We start from the raw sequence: 13,041 nt of genomic DNA, 5'->3' as shown, positions 1-13,041 counted from the left end.
TTAGCATTTCCCAGAAGTGGAAAATGTATCTACTCTGCCATTTAAACAAACAAACAAACTTGTCCTGAAAAATCCCCTTGAACAAGATAGTCAGCATTTTAAAGGTATTTCTTCAGTACAAAGAAGTGAAAATCATAGTTCCAAGTGTCTTTTCTGGGAATTCAAGGTGCTATAGACTATTATGATTTTTCTTTTTTTGCAGCCAAGCAGGACATCCACAGAGAAGAAAGAAGATCCACCACTAATATTTTCTTATTGGGATAGGAAAAATCTCCACCCTCTTGTTATTGCATTGCTTTTTAATGTCTTAGGAAACAACGGAAGGGTCTCATTCAATAACATGAAACTAATGTCTATGAACTTAAAATGGGTCAATACAACAGCAGCAGCAGCAGAATATTTTATTTTCAGAGAATGTTTACTAAGAGTTGATTACCATCATCTTCTGGTTACAGATGCACCTCAAGAGTTCAAACATTAACTCATATGGTTTGGCCTTGTCCTATTCCTCCACATTTAGAGCTGAAATCAACAATATCTATGACTCTGGATCAAATGAAGTCTATTAAATATGCATGCGTTCTTCTAAGTCATATCCCAATTAAAATTGATCAAGACGTAGTGAACTATGGATCTTTCTGACATGGGGGCATGTATGTTATTATTTGTGAACTGCCCAGAGTCAGTTGGAGTTAGGCAATGTCTAAATTGAAATAGATAAATGAAATCATTATTCAAAACTACAAGGAGAAACCTACAATGGATTTTCAGCAATGGACAGTTGATTAGTGTTGTCCATCAACATTTAAACTGGAGACATTGGTTGTAGTTGACAAAGGGGAAGGGAAGAAGACTTCTGAACAATAAGGAGGAGTTACTCCATTTACGTTACAGCGTAATGTTCCAGGCCTTCCCTCCCTCTTTTTCTGTCTTTTTAATTCACATTCAAAATTCTGAAATCACATTATATTAATACTGTCATATGCATTTATATTTTTCTTCTGTTATCTGCATATCATCATCATCATCATCATCATCTTCAGTTTTCCTGCAGTGGTAAAATGGGAAAAGCAGAACAGAAGAAACAGCGACTCTTCCACAAAACCCAGAACCCACCTGAAGTCAGGACATTTTTCTAAACCAGTTGAAGAGCTCTAACAGTCCTAGAGTTAGCTTAATTTACATCTCCCCAGCGTAGTCAGTGGGAGAGATATCAAAGAACACCAAGCTGAAGCTGAAAATAAAGAACAAGCCCCATCCACAAACACATTCCAACCTGGGTGACATATGTTTGCAGGATTTAAGAAATTGTGATTTTCCTGCCAAAAATTCCTCCCCTTCTTTCCTCCTCTTTTTTGTTCTCTTCCTAGCACTCCTTCCTTCCTCACCTCTGCAGGACTGTTCTGCCCCTGAATTCTCATGTATGACATTTTCTCACATCGTATTCTGCAGTGCCAGAGGAAGCAGCCTCCCCAGTGCTTGGGATTTTGGCAAACTTCATTCCCAATTAGAACAGCCAATGGCGAGGGATTGTGGGCAGCGTATACCAGATACCCCACCATACGGTAATGTAATTTGAATACATTTTAGCTTGACTGCCTAACTGAACAACAAATGTATCTTTGGCAGTAAGAGTCACAATTTGAACAAGCAAGAGAAAGAGCCAGAGGTTCTTTGACCATTAAGTGAGAAAAGCTGAACATTCTTTTTAAATGGGGTCTGGAAATAAAATGCCCGATGCTGTTTGAAATTAATCAAATACGTAATTGACCCGTACCAGAATTAGTCCTATAGAACAATATAGTATAGACATAAACAAGTATTAAAAAAATAAATACAAGCAAGAAAGAATAAAGGAAGTATAATGGTTTGCATGTTTGTATCTACTATAAATGTGGTATTACATTTCTCCTGTTAAATCTCCTTCTGTCTAAAGCCTGAATTTCTTGCAATGTTCAGCCACAGGGGAGTAGAAAAACATGCATTACGAAAGCAATTCAGAGCAACCGAGAACAGACAATCCATTAGATGCATTCACTCATATCTGTAAAATCCAATACAAGCATAGCAACAATAAGTATGTACTTTCTACGAGGACTCATTGCATACAACACGTATTTCTCTAACCAAGTTAAGTTCACAGGTAAGATTTACAAGCTATAGTTACTTTTTACTATTGGAGACTACTATCATGAACAACTACAGCAGAAAATACAATTTTTCTTAATGTTCAAAGAACAGTTAGCACAACCATTCTTCTCTAGATGTGTACCTATCATTTTTCATTTAATGGAAAAGTCACTCCCAAACACTTCCAACTGAATTCCACTTCTGCCTAGACATTAGTCCTTGATCCCTTCCTTCACACCATTTGTGAGAAAGAGAAGGGAATGAAAAGAGAAAGGAACAGAAAAACAAGAGGAGAATTCCTTTAAAAATCTGCAAAGGAGGGAGAGATGTACCTTTGAGGTGCCCAATGCAGAATCTAAAATTTTCTCACTTTAGCATGAGAACTTGTCTTCATTTTTGTGGGAGTGGCAGATTAGCAGACAGGTGACCATGCAATGCAGAGAGATCAGGTGATCATTCTCAGAAGCAGCCACTGCTGGTCACAGAGAACCCCACAAGAGTAAACAATCCCATGTGGCAGCTTTAAAAAAAATAAAGAAAAGAAAGACACACCTTCTCTACAGCCATCAGCTCTTTCAATGGTAGAGCAACTTTCTTCTTGCATATCTTTAGTCATAAAGAGGCAAACGAAGGAGAAACATACTTCTTTCACAGGGAGTAAAACAAACTTTTAAAAGGAAAGGGAAAATGAGGGGAAAGCATTCTTATTTGAGGTCACCAAGCATTTTCTTAAATTTTTTTAAGGAAATCAAAGGGCATCATACCATCGCCTCCTGAGCATGAATTATCTTCAGTCTACTTCTCACTGAAATAGTCACAATCAGATTGCATGGAATGTAGAGAGGGGAATTATATCAATCAGATAAGTACTATCTGCTGCTTTACAAAACAGATTTGAAAAATGAAAGTCTCCATTGTGTGCTTCTTCCCAGTATCAAGGTGTATATACATGGAGCTGATTCAATCACCTGAACCCAACTTTAGTTGGGACTGTAGTCTTAAAGAAAAAAATCACCAAGCCAAATTTAGTCCTATAAGGAAACATGAAAACATCAAAGCTCCACTAGAGTATCAGCATAGGCATGTTTCTTCTTGCCTATGGACCAAGGATGAATGAAGACATTTAGGTTAGTGATATTAACTCTATGGTTCTTCTACGAAATAAACTTTTGAGAAGACCCTCAAAATTAGAAATTAAATGTAGGCAAGATACCCCAAGCATTTGTGATTGTAATGGAATGTCCATAGATCTTGGGAAGAGAGGGGGCAGCAAGACAGGGATGGAAAGAGGGCTTCTTACAGATTCTGGAGTCCGGGGGGGGGGAGGGGGGAGCAAGAAACCCAGAGTAACTCCACCTTAACTACACTAGGTATATGTTGTGCCAAAAAAAAAAAAAACTTTGGTAAGCTTTCAAGGTTTTGTTACAATACCCTACTAGCAATAAAGTTCTTTCCCAAAATCCAAAAGGTTCTTGTTTCTTGAGCTTGCCAGCCTTGCAGGGTTTGACATCAACCTTGAAAGCCTAGCAAAGTAATACTTCCACACAACATACACCTAGTGTAATTAAGGTGGAGTTACTCTGCGTTTCATGCTTGTCCTGTTTCTTCCTTAACTGTCTTGTTGCCTCCTCTGTGTTCCCAGACATTCCATCACAGTATTGAGCATTCTTCCTCTACTGAATATACAAGTGAGATTTATCAACTCCTTAAGTTATGCAGATACTAAAAGTTAACAAAATCCCTCAGTATGGAAAGTAAGCTCACCAAACAATGTCAAAATGAATGCTTCCAAAATTATTTGGGAGAGCAATTGAGGAGAATCTCTGAAGCTCGGGGTTGGAATGGTGGATTGGAGGACTTCACCTACCTTAGAGATCTCTTACAACTCAACCCTCTTTGGTAGGGCTTGGACTTATAAACAAGCACTTGTTCATCTTATACGATTTTTTTCTGCTTATCAGCTGCTTATTTCAAAGGCTTCTTAGATGCTTCTGTATATACCCGAAATGACATAGAATGGGACAACTAATTTAGCCAATTTACTAAATGAAACAAGACGTATTAGAATTTATAGCAGTGTGTTATCCATTAATGGATGGATACTGTTGATGCCTTTGTAAAGGAAACAGTAGAATCAGAGAATTGAAGAGGACCACTGCTTGAGCATATCCAGTGAAGGGAGCCCACCATACTTTACGCTCACGGCACAATGGAACGAACATAAAGCCTGCCACGCTTCCTGAGGAAGCAAGTTCTATCAGAAGAATGCCCCATCCATAAAGTCTTACTCTGCATCTTCATGTTTGACTTTCATTGAAAGAAAGCATACAGAGCAAGGCCTCTGCTTAGAGTGGGGGCACCATTTGTGAATGAATGTGCCCCAAATCCTGGTGTATCATATCAAGATAGTTGAAATTATTGAGATACCTGAGGCAGGAAGTCCTAAACTCATCCTCATTTCACCTTTGTCCAAGCACAGGCTGGACAGCCCATTACAGGAGATGCTTTAATTTGGATTCCTGCATAGAGCAGGAGGTGGATGTGAGCACTTTTATGAGCCTTCCAATTCTAGCAATTGTTTGTTTCGTCATCACAATTAAATACAGATACTAATAACGACTCTGACTGACTCTAATTGAGACCAGAAACTCCATCACTAAGCAATGTGGTCATTAAGCAAAGACCCCACGTGACACGACGACTTACAACAGCATTTCCTGTATTTTTGCGGCAATCATTAAGCAAGGAGTTCATGTGACCATGACTTGTGACTTTCTGTTGGCTTCCTCATTGACTTTGCTTGTGGGAAGCCAGCAGGGAAGGTCGCAAATGGCAATCATGTAACCACAGGACACTGCAATGCTCGGAAATGTGGGCCAGTTGTCAAGCATCTGAGTTTTGATCACATGATTGTGGGGAAGCTGTGATGGTCGTAATAGCGAGGACCAGCCATAAGTACCACCCATTCAGCACCATTGTAACTTTGAACGGTTGTTGAATAAGTAGTCGTTAAGCGAGGACTATGTGTAACTAATTATCTGGTGCCCATTGATAACATTCCATCTCAGCTGCCTGAGCCAGCGACGTCACTCTTCCTAAATATTTGATTTGAGAGAAAAAGGCAATACATAACGAAAGGATGTATCTGCCAAGGCAAGAATAAAGAATTCTTACCCCCTCTTTCTTCAGAAAAAGTCTAACAAGGAATAAATACTGGGTACCATTCTGGTTTTGGTCAATGATTCTGGGCCCCACATTTCCAGAAGGCTGTTAACGAGATGGAGAAGGTTCAGAGGGTGGCAATAAGGAAGATACAGGGATTGGAGCACACGCTGAAGGCACCTGGGATGTTTGGTCTAGAGAAAAGACAACCGAAGGGAGGCATGATGATGGCCAGGTTCTGTTCAAGTACTTAAAGGAAGGATCCAGAGAAGATGGTCAAGAATTATTTCTACGGTCACAGAAATCGTGACCAGAAACAGCATGTCTACTGTACCTGAATTTTGTGTAAGGATAAGGAAAAAGCAACACTAAAAGCCCAACAGTAGAATGCTCCACCTATGGAGGCTATGGGTTTTCCATCTCTGGAGGTTTTTAAGAGGCTCGACAGACACCTGTCACAGGTAAATTGACTGGTTTCCCTGCACGTTGCAGGTTGGATTCAATGGTTCTTATGGATCCTTCCAACTCGACACTCTGTACTTGTAGGAAGTGGGCCAGAATGCTTCTCCTGGCCTTCCTCTCTCTCCCTTCCTTCCCGTCGAACAGATCGCTGATGCCAGAGAATTGTCTTCAAGGAGCTTTTTCCCACCTATCTGAGCTCATTTGCCGTTTTTCTTCTCCCACCATTCTTCTCGATCACTCCTGTCACTTTTTTTTTGAAATGGTACTCGCAATTGAAGCTCCACCTGTTCCTTTATGTGTGTCACACACATGCAACAGAGAGAGAGAGAGAGAAAAAAACAGGTGGAGCTTGACCATCTTGACTGCAGACACCCGGTGCTCATAGTTCTGACTCGTTCCCTTAGGTGTAGAAGGCTCAGATTATAAATGAGGATGTTCTTTATCTACTACTTGCTAAACACAGTTTGCTTTTGTTTTTACATCTCTAACAAGCATATAAAACAACTATAGGTAGTCCTCACTTAACAACCATTCATTTAGTGACAGTTTGGACTTACAACAGAAAAAATGACAACTGGTTCTCACATTTATGACCATCACAACGTCTCCACAGTCATGTGATCACGATTTGGGCGCTTGGCAACCAGTTCACATTTATGACCGTTGCAGCGTCACATGATCACCATTTTCGATCTTCCTGGCTGGCTTCTGGCAAGCAAAATCAATGGGGAACTGATTTGCTTAATGACCATGTGGTTTGTTTAACACCCACAGCGATTTGTTTAATGGCCGCCGCAAAAAAGGTCATAAAATCTGGTCAGATTCACTTAATGACCACTTCATTTAGCAACTGAAATTCCTGCTCCAATTGTGGTCATTAAACAAGGACTACCTGTATTTTACAACTGCACTCATCATACAGCTGGGATTCGGTTCTTCAGAATACAGAGTAGGATTATCCATCCAATTTAGCCAAAGTGAGACTCAGGAATCTTTTGAGATGTATCAGTCCTGAATCTTCCACATGCTCCATGGTGCTCTGGAATTTGGAGGATGTAGCCAGGAGTCTGCAAAAGCTGGTTATTTTTCTTCAAGTTCCCTAGAAAACTGCAAGAGTGACAGAAGAGGCCAAGAGTTGTGGCTAACAGCTCTGGTTTCTAAGCACAGTTTTATCAGTGGCCTTCAATCAAGGTGATTTGGAGGAAGATGTTGAATTAATAGAGCATAAAAATTCTGGCAGTCATTCTCCTGGGAACAAGGAAATTAAGAGAGATCTGAAGGTGCATGTGGAATCCAGGAGGTGACAACACTGGAAACCTGGCTGGAGAAAGTTGGATATTGATTGTTTCATGTTTGGTATGTGCATTTATTCTATTACAGTACATTTTCTATTATTTCTGAATGACAACAAAAAACCCACAAAACCTTAACAAATCATTTGTATTTTGCCATGATTTTCCTGACCACCCCACCTTTTTTTTCGGATCTGTTCGCAAATCTGCCGACCCTGTAAGTGTCTCTACTTCAGACTACTCTCACAGATTATGGTGAAAAATTCTGTTGGGGGGAAGCAAATTAATGTTCCCACCCTCCAAAGTCTTTAAACCTTTCCAGTAAAGCTATCAACCAATCCTTCTGAAGCTTTGCCGACTTCCTAGATAGAGTTCCCTTTATGTCCTCTGCCATTTTCATAACAATTAGTTTCAAAAAAGAATTACAGGTGGGGGAAGAAATACATCTTTTTTTTTAAAAGAATCTTCCAAGCCCCCTTCTACCATAACATCTGAACCTCACATTTGGCAGATTTCCTCTTTCAGAAGGTCCGGATTTGTGTAGATTTCGTCTAACTTGACAGCAGAATAAAAATGTAACCAATAGGTTTTAATCCTGCTCCAAATAAGACAAAAGTCAGAGATCCAATTTGTCAAAACACATAGGAAGTACAGTGGTTTCAGAGTCTCAGACTCAGGCCCTGGCTCAAACCAGGAGGAGAAACCAGGGTGTTTTCAAGCCACCATCAACTAAAGATCTAAATGAAAGCTTGTGGTTGATACACACTCCTAGTGAACACAATTGGTTGCTGTACAGTTTTTCGTTTATTTTATGACCTTCTGAATTTGGCTGAAGAGCAGGCACCCCATGGCCACTCAGAAAAACATTTTTCTAATGATTAGTTAAAATCACATTTTCCGTAGCACCAATAAGAACTGAAGTCATGCAGAGAAACAGCTTTTTCATACAACTGGGCCAGCCACTTAAGTATCTGCAACTTTGTTGGGTCAAAAATCTAAAATCACATTAAATGTTAGGGTCTTTTTCTTCTTTGTTTCCTTCTCAAAGAAAGGAAGGTAAGGTCCTATAGGTAAAAAAGAATGAGATTTGGGCCAAAATGAAGCTAGAAAAAATGGGACCTCCCATCCCCATCATATGCTGAGTTCGCATCAACTGACTCTGCGCCTGTCTTCATTATAGTTGCTTTTGAATTAAACCATATTGAACAGTCTGTTAAGGGAATGGACAGAGATTCCTAAACGCTTTTACTGCGCGAGATGAAACCTCCTCAAAGGTTTATTATCAGGTATGCCTTACTCTGAGAATCTGTTGTGGGCACCCTCACCAAATGGCCCTCATGGGGGCCACAACCACTTACAAAGCACAGGTTTACCGGAATGCTACTTGACATTTGTCCTAATGTCTCCAATTTACATGGTTCTTTTCCTGACCAGATGAAAATACTTCCAAATAAAGACCTGGTCTGCAATCCCACCCCCTCCCTGCAATATTCTGATTTTATAACAAAGCTTATTGGACGCATTTGAGGCCTACAGGCATTCTTGCCAGTGGAGGGTGGCGCTCTGCTTTGCAACATGCTGGCCTCTCTCTCTTGTTCCCTTAAGATTAAAGTATTTGTTGAACAAATGTAAACAAAAAATAAGACTTGGCAGTCATTGAGGGAGGAATCCTGGGACATGGCTACCCCCAGATCTCCCACTGAGGACCCCCGGTCTGCTGAAGGACTAAGTGATGCCGTCCCTTGGAGCGAGGAAGCTTTGTTTGTAGATGTTTGTAAAGTTCAAAAGCACAAACCGTCAAGTATAAATGCACACATGCTGCATTTTTTAATTCCACAGTACAGCCTCCAAATCCACAGCATGCAATGCTGTAGCGCACCTTCCGTTCCTTTTAGTGTGGGAGAATGTTCCCCCGATTTGTTTTTTTTTTTCTTCCTATAATCAATGCATCCTTTCTTTCCCCATCAAACCTGGAACACCCACTATTCTAACATAAAAGCCACAGAGCTGGGATTTCTACATTCAGCAGCTTTTCCCTTTTCACCTAGACCATAAAAGTCATTGCTGGTATCTTCTGGAATGGTATCTTCCCAGCACAAATGAGCCCGTAATCCATTTGCTGAACTTCCTAACAGAACCCGCACCATATGTATTAAAAACAAAACACCCAAAACGGTTGTACTGCACATCAACTCTATTCAGAAGGGACGCTGCTCAGATTTAAAAATACTTTTAGAGCACAATTTATGAAACAGTATGCCTAATAGCTTTCCGTGTATCAAAACAAAGGGTCTTGCAATTCCTACTCAGCCAATCCTTTGCATGTTTGAGAGCCAGTTTGGTCTAGTGATTAAGGTGCTGGGCTAGAAACCAGGAGTCGGTGAGTTCTAGTCCCGCCTTAGGCACAAAGCCAGCTGAGTGACCCTGGGCCAGTCGCTCTCTCTCAGCTCAACCCACCTCACAGGGTTGTTGTGGTGGGGAAAATAGGAGGAGGAAGGAGTATTTGGTATGTTCGCCGCCTTGAGTTATTTATAAAAATAATAAAGGTGGGATTAATAAATAAATAAATGTTTGCTAAGAAATTACCAATGAATAAAATGAGGCAGAATCAGTTCTGCTTAGGGAGACCACTATTAGATCAAGGCTGAAACAAACAACAGACAACTGTTGCCAAATACAGAGAGAGAGAGCTTTCATAAAGTCACCAGGAGCCAAGCACGCCTCAAAGTTAGAACTGCAAACACCTAAAAAGTAGGAAACTCGTTTCTGAGTTAAGTATTCACTATACATTTCATTAATCACACAGGGAAGTGGAGCAAACCAATTTTAAAGTATCTTTTCACTTTCTGGATTCAAGTTGTGCATTCCTACATATTCAGTTTAGAGCAGGCTGCCGTAATCAACGAACTGCACAATAAATATGAATCAGAATATTAAAATTAAGGCTAAGATTCAGAATTTATTATATTAAGAATATTTGGGAGAAAAAAGTAGATTCACGGCTGTGACTAGGTGTATCCAAAGGTACAAACCCGTTCTGGGGAAAGAATATGAGCAGTAGAATGAAGAGGTTTTTTTGCCTTCTGTTCTTTACTAGCCCAGGTCTCCTAGTGTCCAATATTAAAATGTAAACTTGATATACATAATAACAAGAACAGAAGCATGGCTATAGCCCATTTGGGTAAATGTTCAGATTCTGTACTTTGGGCAATCTGAAACACAAAAGGGAAAATGCAGTCTCATTTCACCCTTGATGCAGATTCTCCATAATGTCCCAGGAACAAATGGAAATCCAGAGAGCCAGCAAAGGTGGGGAGATCGCTTTGTCTGAACAACTGGCGCAAGAAACATGCAAGGCAAAAAGCGGCTCGAGCGAGCCACCGGCACTTCCAAGAATGAAATCCAAACTTCATTTTTTAAAAACTAAAACTTTAACTGTCGGCAATCCGAGCCAGGCAGAAGAGCTAAAAAGAATAATTTTAATCTAACAGGAAGTAAAACAGAAGGCTAGCTACCACAAATATTTCCCCAACAGGTATTTTTTTGTTTTGTTTTGAGTTCTTTTTAATGATTTGAATGAGACTGCCACTCCAGGAGAGTGCAAACAAGTTTTTCTATAACACCCCAACTCTGATTTACTCATATAAACATCAGGACGCTTTGGCAAACAATGCCAGATGGAAGGGAAGCAGATAATGGATTTTTTTTCTGTTTGCTTAGAAACAAAACAGCTGCGGGTAGCATCATCTGCATGGCCAGCCAATAACTTTTCATCTTGTCATCTTGTATCAACCTGAAGCCAATTTAATCTGATAATGGCAAGGAAGAAAGGAATATATATATATATAATGAAAGTTTTTTTTAAAAGCCAGGAACTCACTCTAATTCCTCTGCTTTTTTGAATGCAATTTGCTTGAAATGACGAATACGTTTGCATGGTCTATCATCCTTCTGAAAGCCCAAACTGAGCATAAATTCAGCATTTTTAAGCTATCTATCCTACACCAAGTTCCTTGCGTGTCGGCCGCAGTGTGGGCTCGCTCCGTTAAGCTACCAGGAGCAAGAGCCAGGATGTGCAAGGAGACTTTGCTGGGGGAGGTCTCCCCCCCCCCAAAAAAAAATCAGGCACAAACCAAGGCGGGTCCCCCAGAAGAAATCTACGCAGGGGCAATTTTTTCTCCAAGTTCTTCCCTAGTCCTTCGCTTCTCCCCGTTGCGCGCACTTTGCAGGTTTCCGCGACTTTGGCTGCACTCAAGTCGGCCCGAAGTCGAGGCAGAACTTCTCCGCGTCGTACTGCCCGAGGGGGGACGGCTCAAAATCTTAGCGCGCCCCCTTCCCCAGCCCCTTCGGCGCCCGGTCCCCCCGGCGCCTTACCTTCGCACACGACAGCGAGACTCAGGGCCCATCTGGCGAAGGGCATCTTCCCGGGCCGCAGTAATCCGCACGTTCTTCGGCGGCGTTTGCGGGAAGAGGCTGGGTCGGCCACCCGCGCAGCTGCTCCGTTCCTTCGTCCCCGCCCGAGGCTCCCTCTTGCGCCGGTTCGACCCTGCTGGGGCGGCCCCTGCCCGCGCCTCAGTCCGGGCGCCCCATAATCGGATGCGCACTTGATACCGAAAGCGACCCCGGCAAAACTCGGGTCCGGCTGCCGGCGCGCGGGTCCCCTTCCCCGGCCGTGAGAAGCGCTGCCCGCTCCGCGTCGGCTTCTCCCCGCCGCTCTCGCCCGCATAGATCGGCTGGGGAAGGAGCGCTGCGGACGCGCGGCGGGGAAAGCGCGCCAAGAGCCACCTGCCGCCCGCTGGCTCGGCAGCCGCGAAGTGGGGCGGACCGGCGGCCGGGCGGGGCAAGTCGGAGCCGCGCTGCAGCCTCCGCGCACACCCGCGCCGGGCTCCGGCTCCGGCCACGCGAGCGAGCGAGACGCGCGTCGTCGGGCGGGGCAGGAGGCGAGGCGGCTGCTGGCTGCCCAGCCGGGGACCCCGCAGGAGCGCTGCGCTGAGCTGGGCTGCGCCTGCGGTCGGCCGCCGCCTGGGGCGCTCCGAGGCAAGTGGGCACTGGCCGCGGAAGGCAGGCGGGCCCTGCTGCGCTCCTGGCGGCGGAGCTTCTGCGCCAGAATGGACGGGCAGCAGCCTCCTCTCGCCCCCTCCCGCCGCGAATGAACAAGTGCCCGGGCAGGGCGCTGGGCTGCAATTCGAGGGCCCGCTGCGGTCCCGGCCCCGTTGCGGGGTTAAAGGGGAAATGGGAGGGCGGGTTCCCCCCAACCCGAGGTCGTGGGGAGGGAAGGGGAGGACAGAGCCTTGGCTGGCCCGAATGCAGAAGCCTCTTCCCGGGACGCCGTGGCTGCGTTCACACAAACCGCTTCAGCCTGGCTGCCGAATTCAGCCGCCAGGACCATAAGGATAATCTCTTCCCCGAAGCCAACTAGGGCTAGCCTTAGCAAGCGCAAATGCGCCCCCCACCCCCCGCCTCTTCTGCACCCGGGCTGATGCGAGTCTTGTTAACCCCACCCAAGAGTGTTCCGCCACGAAAGGGCAGAGTCGGGAGCGAGAGTGAACCCAACGGCCTTAAGACGTCGCTGCAGTACGCCCGATCCTTCCCAGCCTCGCGAACGAACAGCCAGTGCACTATAACACCTGCACCGCCCAAGGCTCCGTCCGGACGGGGTCCCCCCAGCCGGAGAGCGCAAAGCTGGAGTTGGAAAGAGACGCCGGGACTGTATCAGCGTCTCGGGGTCTAACGCTAAACCAACGATTTGGGCAGCGGGGCAAGCTGCCCCTTCCCACCGCCCCGTGCGGTCCGGATTTTCGCAGCCAGGATCTGCACAAGCACACTGAGCCTGCTAAATAATTGAAACCGCGGGAAAGCGGAGACTTTCGTCCGACGGTGAGAAGAGGCGGAAAGGCTTCTAACCAATCTGGCGGACGCCCAAGGGAGGCAGGGACACGCCGCCGGCTTGCATCGCCTCTCCGGAACAACAAAGGGACGCGGTGGGGAGCAGAGC

The 13,041-nt window shown here is 44.2% G+C and overlaps 1 protein-coding gene across 2 annotated transcripts in view; it reads right to left on the bottom strand.

The window, feature by feature from the left end:
- Positions 1 to 11,923, bottom strand: part of RET (ret proto-oncogene) — a 111,882-nt gene extending 99,959 nt beyond the window's left edge. For both annotated transcript variants that reach the window (XM_063307704.1, XM_063307705.1), the window contains exon 1: positions 11,421 to 11,923. In XM_063307704.1, coding sequence (XP_063163774.1) covers positions 11,421 to 11,772 — 352 coding nt within the window. In that variant the 5' untranslated portion in view covers positions 11,773 to 11,923. The remainder of the gene's footprint in view (positions 1 to 11,420) is intronic.
- Positions 11,924 to 13,041: the final 1,118 nt, after the last annotated feature.

This window comes from Candoia aspera, chromosome 6 (assembly GCF_035149785.1).
Source record: "Candoia aspera isolate rCanAsp1 chromosome 6, rCanAsp1.hap2, whole genome shotgun sequence".
Taxonomy (NCBI): domain Eukaryota; kingdom Metazoa; phylum Chordata; class Lepidosauria; order Squamata; family Boidae; genus Candoia; species Candoia aspera.
Note: the sequence above shows the minus strand (reverse complement) of the source record. Positions and strands in the feature narration are given on the sequence as shown.